The sequence below is a fragment of the Amblyraja radiata genome, chromosome 4, assembly GCF_010909765.2.
Source record: "Amblyraja radiata isolate CabotCenter1 chromosome 4, sAmbRad1.1.pri, whole genome shotgun sequence".
Lineage (NCBI taxonomy): Eukaryota > Metazoa > Chordata > Chondrichthyes > Rajiformes > Rajidae > Amblyraja > Amblyraja radiata.
Window position 1 is genome coordinate 83,708,319 of NC_045959.1, and position 25,282 is coordinate 83,733,600.

General features: G+C 44.1%; 1 protein-coding gene across 1 annotated transcript in view; it reads left to right on the top strand.

The window, feature by feature from the left end:
- The window catches only part of lama1 (laminin subunit alpha 1), a 295,280-nt gene that overhangs the window by 265,076 nt on the left and 4,922 nt on the right, over positions 1 to 25,282 (top strand). Inside the window, exons 56-61 of the mRNA XM_033019870.1 lie at positions 4,921 to 5,119; positions 6,670 to 6,782; positions 12,178 to 12,367; positions 16,135 to 16,287; positions 20,914 to 21,067; positions 23,907 to 24,040. Of these exons, the coding sequence (XP_032875761.1) occupies positions 4,921 to 5,119; positions 6,670 to 6,782; positions 12,178 to 12,367; positions 16,135 to 16,287; positions 20,914 to 21,067; positions 23,907 to 24,040 (943 nt within the window). The remainder of the gene's footprint in view (positions 1 to 4,920; positions 5,120 to 6,669; positions 6,783 to 12,177; positions 12,368 to 16,134; positions 16,288 to 20,913; positions 21,068 to 23,906; positions 24,041 to 25,282) is intronic.

Below are 25,282 nucleotides of genomic sequence, written 5' to 3' on the forward strand. Positions count from 1 at the left end.
GAGCAGGGGCTGCGGGAGGGATGGGAGCAGAACCAGCAGCCGGAACAGATGCGGGGAGCCGGGACTTGCGTGTGTTTGCCTGGGCCGGCGTGTCGCTCGCTGCAGCTCTGGCCATGGAGCACACTGGACAGTGCATGTTCCGGGCGTCGGAGGCGTCGGAAGCGTTGCGCCGCTGCCGCGAGAGTCTCTGTGCCGAAGGGACAGACTCTCAAAGGGAGGTGGAGAGAGAGAGAGTTGAAGGAGACAGTGGGGGGAGAGAGAGAGATGGGGGTGAGAGGAGAGAGAGGGGAGACACAGAGGGGGAGTAAATGGAGAGAGAGAAGAGGGGGGGGAGAGAGAGGGGGAGAGAGAGGTGGGAGAGGCGGGGGAAGTGAGAGAGGGAAGAAAGAGGGAAGAGAGAGAGGGGGTGGAGAGGGTAGGAGAATGGGAGAGAGAAGGGGAAGAGAGAGGGGTGGTAAAAGAGAGAGGGGGAAAGAGAGAGATAGGGGGGCAAAGAAAAAGAGATAGAGACAGGAGAAAGAGAGGGGAGAGAGGGCAAGGGGAAGAGTGAGGTAGGAGGGAGAAATGGGGAAGAGAGGAGGAGAGAGGCGGAAGAGAGAGAGGTGAGAGGAGAGACAGAGAGAGGGGAAAGAGAGAGGGGAGAGTGTGGAGAGGGAGAGAGAGGGGGAGATAGAGAGGGAGGCAGAAAGAGGTTGGGGAAGCGAGGGGGAGAGAGAGAAGAAAGAGAGGGGAGGGAGAGGGGGAGAGAGAGTTAGGGGAGAGAGAGTTAGAGGAAAGAGAGGGGAGAGAGAGGGAGAGGGGGAGAGAGAGGAGAGGGGACAAGAGAAAGGGGAAGAGTAAGGTGGGGGAAAGAGAGGGGGGAGAGAGAGGGGGGGAGATAGAAGAGAGGGAAGGGGAGAGAGTGAGAGGGGAGACGGGAGAGAGAGGGGGTGAGAGGAGAGACAGAGAGGGAGAGAGGAGAGAGGGAGGGGAAAGAGAGGGGGATAGAGAGAGAGGGGGGTTGAGAGGAGAGAGAGAGGGGGGAGAGAGAAAGTCTCTGTGTCGAATTTGCCCAGATGAACGGCATGGATCAGGCTGCGGCTCGGTGCATCCTGGAGGACAACCAGTGGCTGCTGGAAGTAAGTACCAAGCACTGGGTAGAAACAGTGGAAAATAGTGGACTTCAAATGGGGGTGGTTGGAGAAAGCATCCTGCTTGCCTGCTAGATTTTCACTTACTGTAACTGCAGGAAAAATGTTCCCGATGTTGGGGGAGTTCAGAACCATGGGTCTCAGTTTAAGAATAAAGGGGAGGTGGGGGGTGCAGTTAGGACTGAGATGAGGACAAACTTTCTTCACACAGAGAGTTGTGAATCTGTGGAATTCTCTGCCACAGAAGGCAGTGCAGGCCAATTCACTGGATGTTTTCAAGAGAGAGTGACATTTAGTTCTTGGGGCTAACGACATCAAGGGATATGGGGAAAAAACAGGAAAGAGGTACTGATTTTAGATGAATAGCCATGATCATATTGAATGGCAGTGCTGGCTCGAAGGGCCGAATGGCCTATTCCTGCACCTATTTTCTATGTTTCTATGCTTGAGTATATGGCAATAAAACTCGATCAGTTGATTTTGAAGCATTCATGCATGGTGGAGGTATAATGTAGTCATAGAGTGATACAATGTGAAAACAGGCCCTTCGGCCCAACTTGCCCACACCCGCCAACATGTCCCAGCTACGCTACCTGCTTTTGGTCCATACCTCCAAACCTGTCCTATCCATGTATCAGTCTAACTTTTTCTTAAATGTTGGGATGGTCCCTGCCTCAACTACCTCCTCTGGCAGCTTGTTCCATACACCCATCACCCTTTGTGTGGATAAAGTTACCCCTTAAAAAGTTACCTCTTAAAAATACTTCATACAAAAAACATTGAAATCATACTTCTACAGTGCACTAAAACATGATTTTAATACATCAAATTTCAAAACGTTCCTACCCTTCTTCCACACCCTCTCCCCACTCGGTTGCTCCACTCCCTCACCGGGTACCCCCAAGGCCAGTGATCAGTGATCGCACAGCCTCCCCCCTTTCAAAAACGCTCCAATCCAATTTATAGCATATATATTGCATTCATGTAAGTTGTAAGACTGGCTATAGTATGCACCATATTGCACAATTTCAAGCTGAAAAATGCAAATGTTCCGTACCAATGGGAGGGGGCACACAAATATTTATCCCTTATTTTTAATTTTTGGTTAACATTAGATGACTGCGTGTGAGAGCTTTTGTGGGTAAATAGGATGCAACGGTTTCAGTAATACATCTGCATTCAATTTGCTGCAAAGCCCTTGGTACAGCCTTGGGGAGAGCAGTGGTGCAAAACTAATGCCTTTGAAACCATGATGTGGAAATATTTGATATTTCCTTACGTTCATAAGTCATAGGAGCTAAATTAGGCCTTCGGCCCATCAAGTCTATTCCGCTGATAGACACAAAAAGCAGGAGTAACTAAGAGGGACGCAGCATCTCTGGAGAGAAGGAATGGATCGCGTTCCGGGTCGAGACCCTTCAGACTGGTTAGGTACACTGTTCAGTCATGGCTGATCTATCTTTCCCTCACAACCCCATACTTCTGCTTTCTCCACGCAATCTTTGACACTCTTACTAATCAAGAACCTGTTAATCTCCGCTTTAAAAAATACCCAGTCACAAATTCACCACCCTCTGGCTAATGTAAATTCCTCCTCATCTCCTTTCTAAGGCATGTCCTTTCATTCTGAGGTTGTGCCCTCTGGTCCTAGACACTCCCACTAGTGGAAATATCTGTTCCACTTCCGCTCTATCCGGGCCTTTCACTATTCGGAAAGTTTTAATGAGATCCCCCTCATCCTTCTAAACTCCAGCGAGAACAGACCCAGTGCCGTCAAATACTCATCGTACATTAACCCAATCATCCCCAGGACCATTCTCATAAACCTCCCCGATAACAAGAAATGAGGCAAATTGGCCCATTGAATCATCTCTCAAAGCGATCCCATTCCCACACTAATTTTCCTTGTAACCTTTTGTCCCATCATCTTTTCCAAATTACAATCGCCACCAACGCATGAGGAGCAATTTATAATGGACACCTAGCAACCCCTGACATTTTGGGATGTGGGTGGGTTAATCCGTGCAGTCACCTAGAGAACATGCAAACGTCACACAGACAGCAGCAGAGGTGCAGATTGACCCAGATCACTGAACGCTGTGTGAGTCTGCAACTCGAGGCACTACTGTGTCACTCTCAGACAGCTTCAAGAATAGCTTCTTCCCAACAACTATCAGGCTCTTGAACATTGCACAACACTAACCTCAACATCGATGAGCTTCTGTGAACCATGTCTTTGGTTGCACTATAAGCTTCATTTGCACTATTATGCCTACCTAGTATTAAGGTTATTAATTTATTGAATTTTATTTTTGATTTTATCACTGTGTTACGCATTCACACCAAAGAGGGGCCCGGTGTGGAGGGGACTGCCCAGAACAAAAGGCACAAGTGGGGGACTAAATGGGATACTTTGTAACTTCGTCAGCGCCCTATACGTGGCATACATTGTGTATGCTAAACAAAGAATCTCAGTGTGACATATTACATGTGATGATAAAATATCATACAATAAAGTATCATTCATTCAATCACTCGCTCACAAGCTGCTGCAAGTAAGAAGCTCATTGTTCTGTTTGTCGGTACACATGACTATTAAACTCTTGATTCAGTTGACTAGACTCCTGAAATACAGCTCCGTATACTCAGCAGACAAAACAGACCCTAATGCACAAATGATCTGATGTCAAAACTATCTCATCCCACAGGGAAAATTCTGTGGTGAGTCTTGAGTTCCAGCAGGATCACACATCTGAACATGGTGAGACTAAACCCTCATCCCCTGCAGCAACCACCACAAGTAAGAGGGGAAGTGAGTCACAAGTGGCCCTCCAGTCATGTCCTAAGTTCCACAATATCACATTGCGGTGACTTTCCCTGCCAGGTTGCTCATGACAGAGTAGCTATTGTTACCAAATTTACTTTACGATTGGTTCATGAAAAGTGTCGGAACAGAAACCATAAAGCTGTGATTGTCCTGTCACACGTTGAACAACAGCACTGTCTCATTTGATTCTTGACTCTCTCAGGGCAACACAGTGGCAGTACTGGTAGAGCTGCTGTTTCACAACGTCACAGACCCGGAATCGATCCTCACCCCGGCTACAGTCTGTATAGAATTAGCACATTCTCCCGGTGACTGAGTGGGTTTCTTCTGGGTGTTCCGGTTTCTTCTCAAATCCCAAAGATGTGCGGTACAAAGGAACTGCAGATGCCGGTTTACACCAAAGATAGACACAAAGTGCTGGAGTAACTCAGCAGGTCAGGCAGCGTCTCTGGAGAAAAAGGATGGAGGACGTTTCGGGTCAGGAACCTTAATCAATCTGAAGAAGGGTCCCGACCCGAAACGTCACCCATCCTTTTTCTCCAGAGATGCTGCGTGACCCACTGAGTTACTCCAGTGCTTTGTCTCATCCAAAGATGTGCGGGTTTATCAGTTAATTGGCCTTTGTAGCGAGTGGATGCGAAAGAGGGATAACATTGAACTAGTGCGTGAACGGGTGATCGATGGTCAGCATGGACTATGGGCCGAAGGGCCTGTTTCCATTCTGTATCTTTCAATCAATTAATCCATTGAAAGTCCTAGCAGCTGATAAATCCAATCCAGTTACATCAAAATATAAATTGCGTCTTTAAAAACAACTGGCAGAAAGATTGTGCAGCACTAACTGCTCTTGGCCGTATAAATCTCTCCCCTGTAATTACTGGCTGTGAAATAGTGCCTTGTGTTTTATGCTAATTGCTACTGAATCCTGTGCAATTTAAAAGAAAATGATTCTTCTTCTCCCAGGTTGTTAGATTTTGGTGGCGCTCTGAAGTACCAGAATATCGATCTGGACAGTTGTCTGCTGTCACCGAGACCCACACCTACACAGGATGACAGAAGCTACAAGCTTACACCTCAGCCCACTGTGAAACCCATAGAGGCGCCTGAAAACTCATTGAGTCCCTCTTCCCCGGGCCACAGCTCTCCTTCCAACAAGAAAACTGTAAGGACTATGTAATATCAACTCCACGCAGTCAGTGTTTTGCTTCCATTTGATTCAGTTCACAAAAAGTGCATTTGCTGGCTGATCAAGGCTATCAGTTTGTGTTTATGTGAAATGTAGCAGTATTGTATGTGAATCAATGTGGAAGGGGCGGTATCAACCAAACTTCAGTAACCGGGCTCTTAAGAAAACTTGCATCAAGTATGGGGTAGACACAAGGAACTGCAAAGAGCAAGGAATCTTACATAGAACACAAAGCGCTGAAATATCTCAGCGGGTCAGGCAGAATCTCAGGAGGACATGGAAGTCCGAGGAATGGTCCTGACCTGAAACGTTACCTGTGCATGTTCTCTAGTGATGCTGCGTGACCCATTGAGATACTCCAGCACTTTGTGTTTAACCAGTGTGGGACCAGGTTTACGAGTGATCGTGGAGCTGAGGGGCTTACTAACCTGGCATTTTGCATCTTTTCTATGTAAGATGAATATACTTGCATTGATGTGTAGGAAGAAACTGCAGATGCTAGTTTAAACTGAAGATAAACACAAAAATCTGGAGTAACTCAGCGGGACAGGCAGCATCTCTGGAGTGAAATGTTACCCATTCCTTCTCTTTGATGCCTTATTAAAAATTAACAACCCTGAAGAAAAGATCTTTGAATTGCTTTCCTCTGCCTGAGGAAAGGCCAAGCACATGGCCAAGTATGAGACGTCTTTCCTGCTGCGTATATCCAGCTCCTTACACAGACTGACATCTTGTAACAAGGGCAACTGTTTCTCCCCCTCATTGCTGCATTTCTAAACTAAGTACAATCCGAAATCATCCTGTTTCAAAGTGAACTTGAAATATTACAGTTTTCATAATATTTGTCTCTTATTTAAATTGGAGTGAAGTGATGTTAGTGGCAGCAAGTCGCCCCCTGTTGGTGAATTTCAGAGTGGCACGGCTGCTCAGTATAAAGAAGGATCCCGACTCAAAACATCACCTATCCATGCTACTCCAGAGATGCTGCCAGACCCGTTGAGTTACTCCAGCACTTTATGTCCTTTTGTGTAAATCAGCATCTGCAGTTCCTTGTTCCTGTGCTGCTCAGTTGCAGTGACGCAGGATCGATCCTGGTCTCCAGTGCGGTCTGTGCGGGAGTCAAGATCGACCCGTCAACGGAGGGCTCGAGGCCCACGACCGAGGAAGAACAAGGAAGGCCTTGAACTTTATTTCGCCTTCCATCACAGTGAGGAATGTGTAGGAGTCACTGTGGTGGATGTTCTTGTGCTTTTGAGTCTGTTGCTTTTAATTGTATGACTGACCTGGCCATTGCAAAACATACTTGCCGAATAAAATCTGATTCTGATTCTGATTCTGATAAGACAGGCTTAGAAGGATATGGACCAAACGCAGACTGGTGGGACTAGTGTAGATGGAGCCGGGTCGGTGTGGGCCAGTTGGGCCGAAGGGCCTGTTTCCTCGACTCTATGTGAATGTAAGCAAATTAATTCCTGATAATACTTTTGTTGGTAAATATTTTATTGTCTGTCATTTCTGGACAACAGGCGCAGTGTGTCACAGAGGTGTTACCAGGCATTATTCCCGAAGCTTACCAGTTTGGACTTGCACAGGGAAGCCACATGATCCTCACCCTTGATGAAAAAACTGTGAGGAGAAAGTAAGTGTTTTCCTGTAATAGATGTGAAGGCTATCAATGACCTTTACTGCAGAATAATTTTAAGTGTACCTTCAAAAGGACATTTGAATTTTTTTGTACTGCAGGTATTGTCTGTGGCTCAATGCAAGGCATTGTCACTTCTGAGTCTGATGTCTGTGGGTTTACTTTCTACTCTGAAACTTCAAACCAAAAAGCTATACTGTACGTTCATCACACTTCCCAGCGAGTAGTGGTACTCTTAAATAAAAAGCAAAGCCCCGATTTTATCTGCTTTGTCAGATAACCATATCCGATCCTGGGCACTTTTCTAAGGAGATCAAATCCCTGGTCAATATTTACCTTTATCCATAATCAATTAAAAATATCAAATGTTTTTTTAAATACTGTTGCTCGTGGATACTTTAAATACTCTGCTGTGTATAAATTATCTGCCATCATTTGGGGAGAAGTTTAGTTTATTATTGTCCCATGTACAGAGGTACAGTGAAAAGCTTTTTTTGTTGCGTGCTATCCAGTCAGCAAAAAGACCATGCATGGTTGTAATCAAACCGTCCACAGAGTACAGACATGGGATAAAGGAAATAACGTTTAGTGCAATGTAAAGTCCGATTAAAGATTTTATGAAGGTCTCCAAGGTATTTGGTAGGTCAGGATCAGACTCTAGTTGGTGATAGGATGGTTCAATTGCCTGATAACAGATTGGAAGAAACGGTTGGAAAAAACGAAGGAAAAATAGATCAGCCATGATCAAATGGTGGAGCAGGCTCAATGGCTTAATTCTGCTCCTATTTCTTATGATCAGGATTTGGGAGAATGAAGCAAAGCACTTGTTAATTTTTCTTCTATGAATCACCAGTAGTATTTTTACTATAAAATAAAACTGTAACTTCACCAGTTATCCAGCAGAGGTCGCCCTTGTGCCTGCTGCAGTGAAACATATTGAAGTGGCATATTTGTAGTCAACTGCTTTAACTGTGCTAATCTCTATTAACCAGAATAATATTGGTTAGAGAATTTATTTATCTTGGAGTCTCGAATGCAGATTGTGTTATTAGTAGAAGATGGATATGTGATAGCTACTGAAAAAGGCGATGGATGCACAAATTAGATTTTCTAATGGGTCTTAGAGCTGCAAGGTGACGCAGTGATTGAGTTGCAGCCTTACAGCGCCAGAGACTGATTGATGGTACTGTCTGCATGAAGTTTTTTTTGTTCTCCCCATAATCTGTGTGGGTTTCCTCCAGGTGCTCCGGCTTCCTCCCACGCTCAAAAGACGTACAGGTTTGTAGGTTAATTGGCTTCGGTAAAATTGTAAATTGTCCCTAGTGTGTGTGTGTGTGTGTGTGTAGGATAGTGCTAGTGTACGGGGATTGCTGGTTGGTGCAGACTCATTGGGCTGAAGTGCCTGTTTCCATGCTGTATCTCTAAACTAAACTAATCTAAAAATTCCAGATCCCAGAAGCAATGCTGGGTTTTTTTCAAGGAAGAAGCCAAAATGTTAAAGATTTTAAATCTGCCTCAAATTGGACCTTGTAGTCCATTCTCAGGAAGCAGTTCAGCCAGCTGGAGGTTTGAACAGAGTGGGTATTTCCATTTTGACAAACTTTTGTCAGTTCATTGGGTAGAGCTTGGGTAGTGTGATGTAGAGAGAGGAATGTGCAGATCCCGATCAGTACGGTGCCTTTCTCAGCCATCTTTCAAGAAGCAGAAGTGTCCACTTCCATTTCGACCAGCGTGCTGCTTGCCGCTCAGCTATCACTAACATCCATTCCACATCTTCCCCCAGCCCCATCCCTCCACCTGGGGATTTCCTCCACGACTACTGTTTCACTTCTGGTGATTTCCCATTCCCTACCTCTCTGGTTGGCCATCAATCAGCTTTGATGTTGTGTGGGAAACCTGTTGAGAAGTCATTTAAAAGCCTCGCCTACAGTAAATGTCCAGGACATCTGCAAAAAAGCTCCCACAAGCACCACTGTGATAATCTGTTATCATTGTTTCTGAAGGAGGTGAGAGACAAAACAAGGAACTACCCACCTGTTAGCCTGACCTCAGCACAGGAATCTATTGTGTAGGGTCTAATGACAGATCCCCTTGAAACCAATAATGGGATTTAGCAGAGGGACACAAGGAACTGCAGATGCTGGAATCTTGAGCAAAACACAAGGAACTCAGCAGTTTAGGTCAGGCAGTATCTGTGGAGTGAAATGATAATATTGAACAGTAGGTATGGTCTTATGCAAGAAAAGTTATATTTGACCTAATCTACTGTGGAACTTTGAGAATGTAACACGTAGAAGAGAGAAGCGAGAACCAGTGGACATGGTGTATTTGGATTTTCAAAAGCCTTTCAATCAGGTCCCACACAGGAGATTGGTGTTGGCATCGGTTCATTAATGTCACGTGAAACGAGATACAGTTGAAAACTTTGTTTTGCATGGTATCTAGGCAAATCATACCACATGTGAGTTCATTCATACTGTACATTAGCAAAACAAGTAGTGTAAAGAGTGAAAGGAAATAGAGTGCAGAATATAGTGTTACAGATGGAAGTGAACACGGTTGGATAATAGGGAATTGAAGGTAACGTACTGATATGGATTCAGAATTTGTTATTGAACAGAAGGGAACAAATTGGAATATACAGATCGTTCTTATGTTGGCAGGGTGTGACCTTCAGCTCTGTAGAGTGTTTAGGCCACCGCTATTCTTTGAAAACGCATATCTCCATACAGGAACAGTTGCTTCCAGCTGTTATCAGGCAACTGAACCATCCTCCAACCAACTAGAAAGCAGTCCTGACTCCATCTACCTCATTAGAGAACCTCAGACCATCTTTAATCAGACTTTAGACAATAGACAATAGGTGCAGAAGTAGGCCATTTGGCCCTTCGAGCCAGCACCACCATTCAATGTGATCTTGGCTGATCATCCACAATCAGTACCCCGTTCCTGCCTTCTCCCCATATCCGCTGCCTCTGCTATTTTTAAGAGCCCTATCTAGCTTTCTCTTGAAAGCATCCAGAGAACCTGCCTCCACCATCCTCTGAGGCAGAGAATTCCACAGACCTGGTATTGAGACTCACCACTTTCTGTGAGAAAAAGTGTTTCCTCGTCTCCGTTCTAAATGACTTACTCCTTATTCTTAAACTGTGGCCCCTGGTTCTGGACTCCCCCAACATCGGGAACATGTTTCCTGCCTCCAGTGTGTCCAAGACCTTAACAATCTTATATGTTTCAATGAGATATCCTCTCATCCTTCTAAACTCCAGTGTACAAGCCAAGCTGCTCCATTCTCTCAGCATATGACAGTCCCACCATCCCGGGAATTAACCTTGTAAACCTACGCTGCACTCCCTCAATAGCAAGAATGTCCTTCCTCAAATTAGGGGACCAAAACTGCACACAATACTCCAGGTGTGGTCTCACTAGGGCTCTGTACAATTGCAGAAGGACCTCTTTGCTCCGATATTCGATTCCTCTTGTTATAAAGGCCAACATGCCATTTGCTTTCTTCACTGCCTGCTGTACCTGCATGCTTACTTTCATAGACTGATGTACAAGGACCCCCATATCCTGTTGTACTTCCTCTTTTCCCAAATTGACGCCATTTAGATAGTAATCTGCCTTCCTGTTTTTGCTACCAAAGTGGATAACCTCACATTTATCTGCATTAAACTTCATCTGCCATGCATCTGCCCACTGCCCCAACCTGTCCAAGTCTTTATCTTGCATTAACCGTTATTCCCTTTATGCCCTATCTATACACTGTGGACGGCTTGGTTGTAATCATGTATAGACTTTTCGCTGACTGGATAGCATGCAACAACAAAATTCTTCACTGTACCTCGGTACACGTGACAATAAACTAAACTAGTTTAGCTGGGGAACCAAATTTCATATTTCCACGCTTCTTGTTGAAAATCCAAATGGGATTGTGAGAAGGGAAGAAGATGAAAAGAGGCTTCAGGGAGGCTGAGGGAGTGGGTATGAATGTGATGGAACATCATATGAAAAACTGAAACTATCCACCTTGTATAGGAAAGAACTGCAGATGCTGGTTTAAATCGAAGGTAGACACAAAATGCTGGAGTAACTCAGCGGGACAGGCAACATCTCTGGAGAGAAGGAATGGGTGATGTTTCAGGTCAAGACCCTTCTTCAGAAGTGTCACCCATTCCTTCTCTCCAGAGATGCTGCCAGTCCTGCTGAGTTTTTGAAACTATCCACCTTGATGCATAGAACAGAAGAATATTTTTCAAATGGAGAGATTAAGTTGGGTTGATGTTTAAAGGAACCTGGGTATCCTTGTCTGGGTACCCCGTGACCCGTCTGAACAAGGGTCTCGCCCCGAAACGACACCTATTCCTTTTCTCCAGAAATGTTCTGACCCGCTGAATTACTCCAGCTTTTTGTGTCTATCCTTGTACATAAAACCTCACTGAAAACCAACATGCAGTTGCAGCAAATAATTAGGAAAGCTAATGGAACTTTGAATGGCCATGTTGAATAGTGAGCAGTCCAGAAGGGAAATATGGCCTCCTGCTCCAATTTGTATATGTTGAACTTTATTATGTGGGGATTTGAGTATAGAAGTAAATATATCTTCCAGCATGTAAAGAAGTATTGTGCTGCATTTTTGGTCTCTGTCCCTGTGATAGCTTGGACTTGCTATTGAGGGAGTGCTGCAAAGATTCACTATATAGATTCTTGGGATAGCAGGTTTGCTGGGTGCTGTATCATTATGAAGGCACCTCTTGTTGTCCCACTGAGTATACTCCTGCATATTGCATTGTGCCTTTATGACCATGCTAGATTGGTTAGAGTTAAATTAAATCTGGCAGCTATAAAAAGGGCATCCATGAGACACTGTGAACCATTAGTGACAACAGTCACATAGACCACCACACTCTAATCTGAGAGTTAGAGTTAGATTTAGCTCTTAGTGCTAAATGAATCAAGAGATATGGGGAAAACGCCGGAACGGGGTACTGATTTTGGATGATCAGCCATGATCATATTGAATGGTGGTGGTGGCTCGAAGGGCCGAATGGCCTACTCCTGCACCTATTTTCTATGTTTCTGATGGTTCAGCATATCACTCACTACCATTAATATCTAGCTGGGGATCAATTGAAGATGTGTTTAATTTAAACAATATGGTGACAGTCTCATGTATTCGATGTTTTGTATTGAAGCGTTTTCCACAGTTGTGGTTTTTATATTAAAAAAATCATAAATAAAAACCAGCTTAAAGGATTCTGCAGCAACAATTCTCATATGAATTTCATGTTCTAGGAATCAACATTCATTCCAGATCTGGACCAAAGCTGTGTGTAATCGAAAGACTGCGGTTACTTTAAAAACTGATGACTGTGTTTCCCATTTTGCTCAGATTTTCTATCCAGCTGAACATCAGAACATATGCCTCCAGCGGACTGCTGTACTACATGGCCCATCAAAACCAGATTGACTACGCAGCCCTTCAGCTTTGGATGGGCCGACTGCATTTCCTCTTTAACCTTGGGAGAGGCACAGCAGTGGCCGTTCTGCCGAACCCCATTAATGATGGCCAGTGGCATTCAGTAAGTCACTTAGTTAAGACTGTGGTCACTTCAGCTAGATCTGCTGTACCCCTCTAAGTTTTGTCTCCATTTACATGTAAGCTGCAATGTAAAAGACATTTCAATTTAACCTTCACATGATTGAGAAAACAGACAGCATAATCTCCACTCTGCCGCGAGTTTAGTTTAGTTTACTTTCAAGATGCAGCGTGGAAACAGGCCCTTCAGCCCAACAAGTCTGCACTGACCAGCAATCACCCTGTACACTAGTTCTATCCCACACACTAAGGAGAATTTACAAAAGCCAATTAACCTACAAACCTGCACATCTTTGGAGTGTGGAAGGAAACCGGAGCACCCAGAGAAAACCCACGCAGTCACAGGGAGAACGTACAAGCTCCATACAGACAGACTCTGTAGTCAGGATTGAACCCGTGTCTCTGGCGCTGTAAGCCAGCAACTCTACCACTGCGTCACTCTGCCACCCTTCTGTAAAAGGCAGGTGAAAGTCCTACCAAGGTATACAGTACGTCAGTGAAGATTCACCTTTGCCCAGTGCCAGGTGCCTCCTGATTTTCTGCATACCTCCCAAATTAATTCAACTGAAATTGTTCAGTGGGACTTTTACATGTTAGAAGATTACTTTTTAATTTTAATATTTAACCTGCCAAGTACTAGTGGTAAATGACGTGTAATTCCATGCATTAATTGTGATCTTTCTTGGAAATCAAATGGGGCGATAAATTGTCTTGAGAAGCAGGATCTACCTGCAATTGGAAAGGCAGTTCAGCCTTGCTTTGTGCAAAGGAAATTACACCTCACAATTTTTTTTGAGTTTTATGAAGGGGTGACCAAGGGATTGACATGGCTGGGCGATCTCCAAGGAATTTAGACTTTGGTCATTTAGGACTTTGACAAGGTCCTGTGTAGTAAGCTGGTTCAGAAAGTTAGATAAGTTGTTGGAGCAGAATTAAGCCATTCGGCCCATCAAGTCTACTCCACCATTCACTCATGGCTGATCTATCTTTCCCCCTCAACTCCATTCTCCTCCATTACCCCTGACATCCTTACCAATCAAGAATCTGACATTCCTTAAAAATATCCATTGACAGCTGCCACAGCCTTCTGTGATAATGAATACCAGAGATTCACCACCATCTGACTCAAGAAATTCCTCCTTTGGTTCTGCGGCTATGGCCTCTGGTCCTAGACTCTCCCTCTAGTGGAAACATCCTCGCCACATCTATTCTATCCAGGCCTTTCACTATTCGGTAAGTTTCAATGAGGTCCCCCCCCCCATCCTTCTAAAGACATCCTTCTAAAGCCCAGTGCCGTCAAATGCTCATCGTATGTTAACCCACTCATTCCTGGGACCAATTCTCCTAACCCTCCTCTGGACCCTCTCCAGCACCAGCACATCCTTCCTCAGATATGGGGCCCAAAATTGCTCGTAATACTCCAAATGTGGACTGACCAGTGCCTTATAGAGCCTCAGCATTTCATCGCTGTTTATGTATTCTAGTCCTCTTGAAATAAATGCTAGTATTGTGTTTGCCTTCCTTTTTACTGATTCCTAGACTCTCCCATTAGTGGAAACTCCCTCTCCTCGTTCACTATTCAAGATCTCCTGGGATTCAGTGTGAGCTGTTTGGGAGATTGGCTTGGTAATAGGTATGAAGGTGGTAGTGGAGGACTGTTTTCAGATTGGAGGCATGTGACCAGCTACCTACAGTGTGCCATAGGGATCGGTGCTTGTTTCTATATTAGTGATTCGATGAGAACGTAGGTGGCGTGGTTAGTAAGTTTGCGGATGACACCAAAATTGATGAAATAGTGCACACTGAAGAAAGCTATCCAAGATTACAGCAGGATCTATATTAATTTTGGAAAGTAGGCTAACGAATGGCAAATTTATCTTAACCCAGGCAAAAGCTAAGTGTTACTCGTTGGGAAGTTAGACCAGGGCAGGGCTTGCACAACAAATGGCAGAACCCTGGAAAGTGTTGTAGAACAGAGAGAATGAGGGGTACACTTCAATAGGGTGCCTTGAAAGTGGCAACACAGGTAGGCAGGGCGATGAAGAAATTTGCGAGATACAATTTCTCACTTACTAAGCCATGTCGACCATCCCTAATCGGTCCTTTTGTCCATTCAAATGCAAATAGTTTCTGTCTCTCAGAATCCTCTTCACCAACTGTGACCCATCACTGATAGCAGGCTCACTGGCCTGGGGATCCCTGGTCTGTTCTCGCAGCCGCCTTAAATAAAGCACAATGTTAGCCAACTTTCAGTCTTCGTGTATTAATAGCTCTTCCAATGAAGATTGGCAAAAAAGCAACAGGACCATGTGGAAATCAGTTATCTTGATTATATTCATATCAATAAAATAAAACTTATTACATGTAAACTTTACACTCGTCATACAAGATTTCTATGCGTCCACCACCATCAGTGCTTTAATATTATTATTATCATGTGTACCAAGGTACAGTGAAATTCCTCGTTTGTATAGTGAACAGTAAGATTATTGCCATAAGCAAGTACAGTCCCTGATTCAGTATAGAATGCATTGCAGCAGCCCACCAAGTCCACATATAAAAGTCGCCAAGTTTAGGCACCATTTTCAAAGTCCCAGCTGCAGCTGGCCATCAAGGCCCATTGCAGCCGTCGCCTTCATCCAGATCGTCCAGCGAACCATCGTCCCTCTCCTCACCCATCCTCATTCAGCCTTTGTGCCCCATGAGGAGGCGATGGGAGGCAAGGCCCCCGATTCTTTTTGCCGGCCCTTGTTCCTGCGTCCACCATCACCGACACCCTCCATCTTCTCTCCGTTTCCCTGTCCTCAGGGTCGAGCCTTGGGCGACTAGGCACCCACTCCAGATGGGGTTCACAGATCCTGGTGCCAGGGTATGATAGTGACCCATGCCCTGCTGACAGCGGCTGTCTTTGATTAGGCTTTTGTGCTTATACCTCTCTGGGTGTTAAACCTCATTGGAAACCTGCTGTATCCTGAAACCTGCTGTGCTAGACCTGGAAGAATAACACAAGCTGTTTTTGGACATCAGGTGACATCAGCAATTGTACTTCTCTGAGCAGTGATCTTATTGATGGTAAAAAAGGGGCCAGCTATAATTAGTGAACAACCAAATCATTGGGAAAGCAATCAGTTGTAAAGCTATAAATCAATTATTAAAACATCCCTTTCACTTAATCTATGAAAGGAAACAGTTCTGTTATTCAAAGGCAAATAGTATAGTTGTTGAAAACGGGATGTGAAACACAGCACAGTGCAGCACAGGAAAAGACCCTTCAGCCCCCAATGTCTGCGCCGAACATGATGCCAAGTTGAACTAATCTCCTCTGCTGTATGTGATCTTTGTCCCTCCATACACTACATATTCAAATGCCTATCCAAAAGCCTCTTAAATGAAGTTGTAATAGGCCCTTCAGCCCAACCTGCCCACGCCGACCAGCATGCCCCATCTACACTAGTCCCAGCTACCCGTATTTGTAACATCACCTCCCAACTTCTTTACTTTAATACTCTGACTCATGAAGATCAACAATGTCTTGACCACCGTATCTACCTTTACACATTAGTCTTTGCCACAGTGCCAATCTGTAATGGCACGTCCAAGGAACTCTGTACCCATGCTGATAGACCCCTCTAAATGCCTCTATCGTATCTGAAATATAAACAGATCAGTGTTTCACAACACTGTTGCCAATGGAATTAGATGTCTTAAGTTCAACTGCTTTATACTTTTTTTCTATATCTCACTTTAAAGGTAAAAACCGAATATGCAAAGCGTCGCGGCGTGATAACGGTGGATGGGAAGGAATCCAGATCTACTCTGGCTGATGGCGACTCATTGGAAGTGGAAGGAAAGTTATACCTTGGAGGCTTGCCGCTCGATTACAAAGCTAGGAAAATAGGAAATGTAAGAATAACTCCAATGTCTTTTTGCCAGCATGCTTCCCCTGCACTGATACAACCTGGTAAAATTGAGAAACAGCGTTCAATATATATATATTAACTGGCCAATATATTTATTGCCAAATATATTAACATTTCCCATGACGAACCATGTACAAAGGGATCAGAATGTTCTAATCAGGCCTTGAATGTTTTTACGTTTCGTTTACCTTTGGGATGTTTTCTCACTTTTTTATTCGTATTTGGTTATTTAAAAAATGCTTTACTGGAAGGGTGCATTAACTTTTGGGGTCTAGTAAATAGAGCTAAACTAAAATCACTCATCTACACTCCAGACAGGTAGAGGTTTGTCCTTCACAATACTAAGGACGTCAAGCAGTGGTTGTGGAGAGAAAAGCAGTTCAAATTTCAGGTCTCTCCACAGACTGGTGGTTTTTAGCCATGATCATATTGAATGGCGGTGCAGGCTCGAAGGGCCAAATGGCCTACTCCTGCACCTATTTTCTATGTTTCTATGTTTATTCACCTTAACTACTTTTTTGATAAAATGTTTTCCTTAACAGGATTGATCGTGATTTTACATAATAGTCACGACACACCAGAAGACCATTCAGCCCATTGGTCTGTGCGAGGACCCAGCAGACCATTTCTATAAGTCTGCTTTCTACTCTGATGGAAGTGTTGCACAGTCCATTGGGCTGAATGGTCGTCTAAGAGTTTAGAGAGATACAGCGTGAAAACAGGCCCTTCGGCCCACCTAGTCTGTTCTGACCAGCGATCCCCGTACACGAGCACTATCCTACATACTAGGCACAATTTCCAATCTTTACTGAAGCCAATTAACCTACAAACCTGTACATCTTTGGAGTGTGGGAGAAGAAAAATGAATGAGGACATAATTTCTATGCAGTTGACGTTTCTGGTGTAGAGATTTATCAATGAAAATAATAATTTCACCAGTATTTGTGTGGGGAGGGCATTGCTGCTTTCATTATTAGTTAGAACCAAATAATTCTAGCCCAATGTCTAAATAAATGTTTTTCAGAATAGCATCATACAGCTTGTAAAGAGGTCCTCAGCCCAACATTTCCGTCCCAACCAATATACAATTGAGCAATAGTCTCAAAACCTAATTTGTCTCTCGAGCAAATGAACAATTGCCTAAATAACAGCTGCACGGTGGCACAGCAGTAGAGTTGCTCTCTTACAGTGCCAAACACCCGGGTACGATCCTGATTACAGGTGCTGTTTGTGCAGAGTTTGCACGTTCTCTCTGTGGGTTTTCTCCGGGTGCTCTGGTTTCCTCCCACACTTCAAAGATATGCAGTTGTGTAGGTTAATTGGCTTTGGTTAAGATTATAAATTGTCCCTAGTGTGCAAGATTGTGCCAGTGTACAGGGATCGCTGGTTGGCGCAGACTCAGTAGCCCGAAGGGCCTGTTTCCGCGCTGTATCTCTAAAGTCTAACAAAGGTCGTTGATTTGGAGAGCTGCTTTGATTTAGCGATGATAGAAAGGAGACCTGCAGCATTGAACTAAACTAAACTAAGCAGCATAAGCATCGAATGTCCGAATTAGGATTGCACAATCATATAATACCATCTGAATTTCGCTCATCTTGAGCTCTGAGTTTAGAGGTCCTTCTCAGCCAAGAAAGGTTTAGACGTTTATGGACCAAACGCATGCAAATGGGACTAGGTTACGTGGAGCATATACTGTAGGTTAGCATGGACGTGTTGACTGAAGGGCCTGTTTCCAGCCTGACTCTCTGTCTATGACTGCTGGATCGCTGTGACTTGGAATATGAATCACTTATGGAAGGGGAAGGGAGCAGAGGAAGGAAGGAGAGTAAAATGTCCCTCACCACATATTAAGGAAATAACATTATCAGCATTTATTGAATTATCTTCATTCTATGCTGTTCTCTTCTTAATGAAGGATGTAGCAGATCCGTGCAGGAAATGAAAACAGGATTCCAGGACAGCAAACCATGTTAATAAAAATATCTTCCTATTTTCTGTTTATATTTGTAAACTTGAAGCTTCAGTAAAAATTAGCACAAAACTGAGATGAACAAAATACTGTCTAATTCTCAGATATAAAGAGATCGGTTAGTTGCTCTGCACTAATGCGGTCAGATACTTGCATAGAACATAGAACGGTACAGCGCAAGAACAGGCCAGTTGGTCCTTAATGTCTGTGCCGAACATGATACCAAGACGTTCTCTTAACCAACTGCACATAATCCACATCCCTCCATTCGCTGCATATCCATATGCCTATCCAAAAATCTCCTAAATGCTACTATTGTATCTGCCACAACCACCAACCCTGACAGCACCTGGGTTGCAGCTAGTGAATCCACTTGAGACATATGAAGTTCAGAACAGCATTAATATGAGGGGTAGATGGATGTAATTATCTAGGTGTTGAAGGTTTGCCTCATGCACTTACAGCCACAGGTTGAAGTGTTTGCCCGAACCCAAGATAACTTCCCAATCTGGAAAACTCAGCACAGGGAAGCAAATTGATCCACTTAACTGTTGCAGCACACTGTGTGTGCAGCCAATCTTGTTCCTGCTCAAAAGGAAATCTCATCTTCTAACATTAAAAATAAGAATCAGTTTTATCCTTGATCTGATATCCAGGCCCCAGTCTCGACCCGAAACGTCACGTTTTCCTTTTCTCCAGAGATGCTGCCTGACTCGCTCAGTTACTCCAGCATTTTGTGTCTATCCCCAGTCCTAGCCATCTGGGTCCAATGCTTGGTCAACACCATCTGTCGACCATCAACCTAACAGACCATCAGCTTTTCCCCGCCCTACACCAGTGGCAGATGGATACTCTGTTAACTGCCAAAGTATTTACCCATTCCTGAAGATTCCCGTCAGAATTCCAGTGGGTCTTTTGAAATCCCCATGGACTTTGTTATTTCCCCACCTCACCCATATCTCCATGAGGGGAATTTGAGTGAAGTGGAAGAGGACAGTAACAAACCATCCATCTGTATATAGAAGCAAGGAACTAAAGGTGCTGGTTTACAGAAAAAAGTGTTGGAGTACCTCAGCGAGTCAGGCAGTATCTCTGGAGAATGCAGATAGGTGACCTTTCAAGTTGGGACCATTCTCCAGTCTGAAGAAGGATCCTGACCTGAAATATCACCTAACTATGTTCTCTAGAGATAGACACAAAATGCTGGAGAAACTCAGCGGGCCAGGCAGCAATCCCAGAGAATTTAGAAGGGCAAAGTTTTGGGTCTGGACATTTCTCCAGAGATGCTGCCTGACCCGTTAAGTTACTTAAACAGTTTATGTCTTCTTTCATCCATCAATGTGACCAATTTTGCCGTACAATCTTTTGAAAGGTTTTGAAAAACCTTTTTTTTAAATTTTCCAGTAAGTGTAGACAAAAGCTATGCAAACTAATGCAGGAGTTGAAGGTTATCTTCCTTCAGACATAGTGTGGGCTTGCCATTGCCAAAGGCCTAATTGTTCCTGAGTAGACAGCAATGAAGCATCCTTTGGAGTATCTGCAGGCTTGGTAGCTAAGACACTGTGCTGTTGAGTTGGAGATTCCAGTGACAATAAAATAATACACTTGCCAGACAGTGGGGCAAATGAGTTCACAGTGACCTCCTGTTTCCAATGGCTTTGAGATGCTTTTGAAGAAGCTGTGGCAAATAGTTACTGTCCATTATGATAACTCTCCACAACGTACAGTAAAGGGCCTGTCCCACTTGGGCATCATTTGCGCGTCACGCAGGTGGCGCGCGAAGATTTTGTGAATCCCAAAATCCTGGGGCGCCGCACGTCACTGCCTATGCCACCGGGTCTCACCACGCGCCATGCATGCGTAATGCATGCCATGCACGCGTCACGACCTGTAAATGATGTCGCGTCGTGACGCGTAAATGATGTCGCGTAAATGACGCGCATATAACGCCCAAGTGGGACAGGCCCGTAACTATTTCTTGTATGGTGCTTTAGAGATAGACTTGCAATGGTCTGGCAGTATTTAATGGCTGGTTAAGGCTAACTTGCATGTAAGCAGATTTGCATGTTGACTCCTGGAGTGCAACTGAGCAAATACAGGCAAGTTGAAAATGTCTCTTTACTAATGCATTAAACCTTCACCCTGTAGCATTCCCTCAGCCAGGAATACATGGCCTCATATGTAATACTGTTAAAGCAGTGCTTAAGTGCTCATGGACATTAGGCCATCTGTGACTGCTTCTGTAAATATTCTAATTGCTTTATGGGCAGCCTGTTTAGTCAAGACTGGGTTCAATTGAGGACATTTGTCTTGATTTGGATATAAATGCTGAGCACTCAAAGCATTGATGTTAAGCAGTGGTTTACCCATTTATTCGAAGCAGCCTGATCGAGCCTCAGAATAAACCCCCAGAGGGATCCAGCAAAGCCTGTTACTTATTATCATTTGAAATTTCAGCAATTGGAAAATATAATCAAAGAATCTCATTGCAATTGTCTCTGCCTGGTCCAAGTTAAACCACATTAATGCAACATTGTAGAAAGCATTAAATCCCATTAAATGAGCAACAGCTCAAGCAGTTTCAATCTTATTACACTTTCATTTCATTGTCTGTATGTTTTGGGTTTCTATGTTCCTCAGGCAACACACAGTGTTCCTGCTTGTCTTGGCGGTGTAACCTTGAACAACAAACCCTTAGACATGGAAAGGCCGGTCTCTATCCTTGCAGTGAGCAGATGTTACGCTGCCATCCAGGAGGGCTCGTTCTTTGATGGCACTGGATTTGCTGCACTGGGTAAATAACATTCAATGTGAAGAAGTTCTGTTTAGAATCAAGGAACTGCAGATGCTGGTTGACACAAAAGGATGGGGTGGCATTGTGGCGTAGCAGGAGAGTTGCTGCCTCACATACTCGGGTGCTGTCTGTGTACAGTTTGTACGTTCTCCATGTGACCGCATGGGGTTAGTCCAGATCCTCCGGTTTCCTCCCACATTCCAAAGACGTGCGGGTTTGTAAATTAATTGGCTTCTGTAAAATGGTCCCTATGGTGTACAGGTGATCGCTGATCAGCATGGAAGTTGAGCAAGCCTGACTAAGAAGGGCTCGACCCGAAACATCACCCATTCAAGTTCTCCAGAGATGCTGCCTGATTCGCTTAGTTTAGTTTAGAGATACAGCATGGAAACAGGCCCTTCGGACCACAGGGTCCGCTCCAAGCAGCGATCCCCACACATTAAAACTATCCTATACACACTAGGGACAATTGTTTATCCGTAAACCAAGCCATTTAACCTACACATCTGTACATCTTTGGAGTGTGGGAGGAAACTGAAGAACTCGGAGGAAACCCACGTGGTCATAATGAGAACGTACAAACTCCGTACAGACATCACCGGTAGTCGGGATCGAACCTGGGTCTCCGGAGCTGCAAGAGCTGTAAGGCAGCAACTCTACCGCTGCACCACCGTGCCACACTGGCGTTACTCCAGCACGATGAAGAAGTTCTATTCAGCTTCCAAGGGCATATGTGAAGGGCCCCATAAATGAGATCCACGATTAAACTCATTTGAATCTTGCACAGTTCCTCATGTTCTCTAATTATCCTAAGGCGGTTGTGTAATTTGGAAAGAACAGGGGAAGAAACAGTCTTTCTGAGGGCAATGTACATGGGCATTAAATCCTGCTTTAAAAACAAACTGTTGGAGGAATTCAGCGCATCAGGCAACATCTGTGGAGGAAAATGGAGGCAACATTTTCACACGGAGAGTGGTGGGTATATAGAATGAGCTGCCGGAAGAGGTTGCTGAGGCAGGTTATTTGACAGCAATTAAAAGATATTTGGACAGGTACATGGATAGGAAAGGTTTAGAGGGATATGGGGTAAACGCAGGCAGATGGGACTAGTGTAGATGGGTATCTTGGTCGGCATGGGCAAGCTGGGCCGAAGGGCCTGTTTCCGCATTGTAATAGATACTTAAGGAGAGGGATGAGCAGAATGTTCCACTCCTTCTGCATGGATGCACAATGGGTGATGTCGCTTGGCCAGTAATTATGAGAGATTTTCAGTTTAGTTATAGAGATACAGCATGGAAACAGGCTCTTCAGCCCACCAAGTCTGTGCCGACCAACAATCACTCTGTACACTAGTTATATACAACACTCTAGGGACCATTTACAGTGGCCAATTAACCTACAATCCACACGTCTTTGGAGTGTGGGAGGAAACCAGTGCACCTGGAGGAAACCCACGCGGTCACAGGGAGAATGCACCCGTACTCAGGGTTGAACCTGGTGCTGTGAGGCTGCAGCTCTATTGCTTCGCCACTGTGCCACCCCTCAATGCTAGGGACCCGATGCTGCCAGTACAGCAGTGAGTACAAACGTTACCACTTTGATACTCTGTGCTGCACTGCGATTGCGAATGATGCAGAGCCATTAGTTCAAATCCCAAATAGTAACTGAGAAATTGAAATTCAATAAAATAAATCTGGCATTAAGAAGGTGTTATCAGTAACAGTGACGGTCAAAACATAGAATTGTTGATAAAGCCCACGTCTTCACCAGAGCCTTGTGGGGAAAGACGTTTCCTGTACTTGTGCCACTCACATTACCATGAAAATGTGGTCAATATATTAACACTCCTTTGAAATGGCCACACGCTGACCACTAAGTTCAGGTTAGGATGGACATCAATGTTTATACCCTGTGAGTGAATTAATTCAAAAGCAAACAAAATTTGCCAGGACAGTTGTGTAGAGCTGCTTCCTCACAGTTCCCCGTGATCCAGGTTCAATGTTGACTGCAGGTGCAGGCTGTGAGACTGTCTGGGCTTCTTCCAGACACTGCAATTTACAGTTTAGTTTATTGTCACCTGTACCGAGGTACATTGAAAAGCTTTTGTTGAGTGCCATCCAGTCAGTGGAAAGACTATACATGATTACAATCGAGTCATTTACAGTGTATAGATACATGATAAGGGAATATCATAGTTAAAGTAAGAAGATTTGCGGTAGGAACAGAGATTGAAGAGTGTGGAGTAATTGTAATATGTGATTGTAAATCTGCTTCGGTGACTAGCATGCAAATAGTCGCCTTATGGTAATGTGGCAATTTCGTCCCACATTACTATAAGACCATAACACATAGTAACAGAATTAGTCCATTTAGCAATTAGGCATGTATCTGTACACTGTGGACGGATTGATTGTAATCATGTATAGTCTTTCCGCCGACTGATTAGCACTCAATAAAAAGCTTTTCACTGTACCTCAGAATACGTGACAATAAACTAAACTAAAGAAACATGTATTTCCCCTGGTGTGTAGGTGGGTTGTATGGAGCTGTGGAGAGGATAGAAGGGGATCAACATAGGATTAGTGGATATTGGTACTCATTGGTTGATGTGTTCATGATGAGTCAAAGATCCTGTTTCTGTACTCTGTGATGGACCATTTCATAGTGGAACTTAACCCACCAATGGAGGAGAAGAGGTGGAGAGTTATATTGAGTCACTGTTCTCTGGCTCTTTGTGTGGACAGATAAGCAAACTGTGTTTTCTTTTGCCACAGTAATACGTCTCATTTGAGACTTCTGAACAATGGACTAAACGCTGTTTTGTGTTTTTTATTTGCAGTCAAAGAAGGTTACAAAGTGAGGTCAGACTTAATTGTTGCATTTGAGTTCCGCAGCACATCCAGGAACGGCGTGCTGCTTGGTATCAGCAGTGCCAGGATTGACGCCATTGGCCTGGAGATCGTAGATGGCAAGGTACGAAAGAAAACATGTCTTCCTGCTTCAGATTTATTCAGTGGACCATGTGCAGTAGACAGGCACTCGAGATCAGCACTTGTAGATAGCTATAGGAAGCATGTTATCAAGCGGAAAGAGTACAGAAAAGATTTGTTAAGGGTGTTGCTGAATCAAAGCTAGACACAAAAAGCTGGAGTAACTCAGCGGGACAGGCAGCATCTCTGGAGAGAAGGAATGGGTGACGTTTTGGGTCGAGACACTTTTTCAGACTAGTCAGGGAAAAGGGAAACGAGAGATATACATGATGATGTAGAGAGATAAAGAACAATGAATGAAAAATATGCAAAAAAGTAACAATGATAAAGGAAACAGGCCATTGTTAGCTGTTTGTTGGGTGTATACGAGAAGCTGGTGCGACTTGGTTGCGGGAGGGATAGAGAACGAGGGTTACTTGAAGTTAGAGAAATCAATATTCATACACTTGCTGAATCATCTGGGCAGCTTAGGTGATAAGGAGACATTTTATAAGCTCTTTTCCCTGGATATTCCCAGTATATAAAAGACATTTAGACAGATACATGGATGGGAAAATAATTGGAGAGATATTGGCCAAATGGAACTAACTCGAGTAGGCAACCTGGTCTTGTTTCAATGCTGCATAACTTTTATGATTCAAATGGGCAACTTGCCTTCAGTGCCAGTTTACACCAGGCAGCATATTGGAGCATATTGGCCGTGTCCCCTTTGACTGTACATAAACAAAAACTTGCCAGAGGGACAGTCCAGAGGAGGACTCCGTGGCTGGTTCCTGAACCTGTATTTTTACATCCTGTTATAATGCTTTGTCTTTTTGACCGCAGCCCAAATTATGTATTAGTGGGACAAAGAGAACTTTATCCATGAGAGAAAACACCATTACAGCATATATCCTTCAGATTAGGGCAGGTTGATTCAATTTCTGCATGATTCATAGTAAGATTTTAAGCCTGTCAACTTTTCTGATAGTTGGACACCATGCTATTATCCAGGCACCCCCGGTTAGGGAGTTGCTCTCCTATGTTTTGTACCTATTCATTGTAACCTACACATGTAGTGCGTAAATATGGCCTGCTGCCAGGTACAACCACTATAGGCTCACTGAAAGGGATCTATGCTTGCTGGGCTGTGCAGAATATGTAAGGAGCTTGAATGAATTGTCAGGTCAGACCTTTGGAATAATGACCTTTGAAATAATGATAAATTGCTAACCAACCTCTGAAG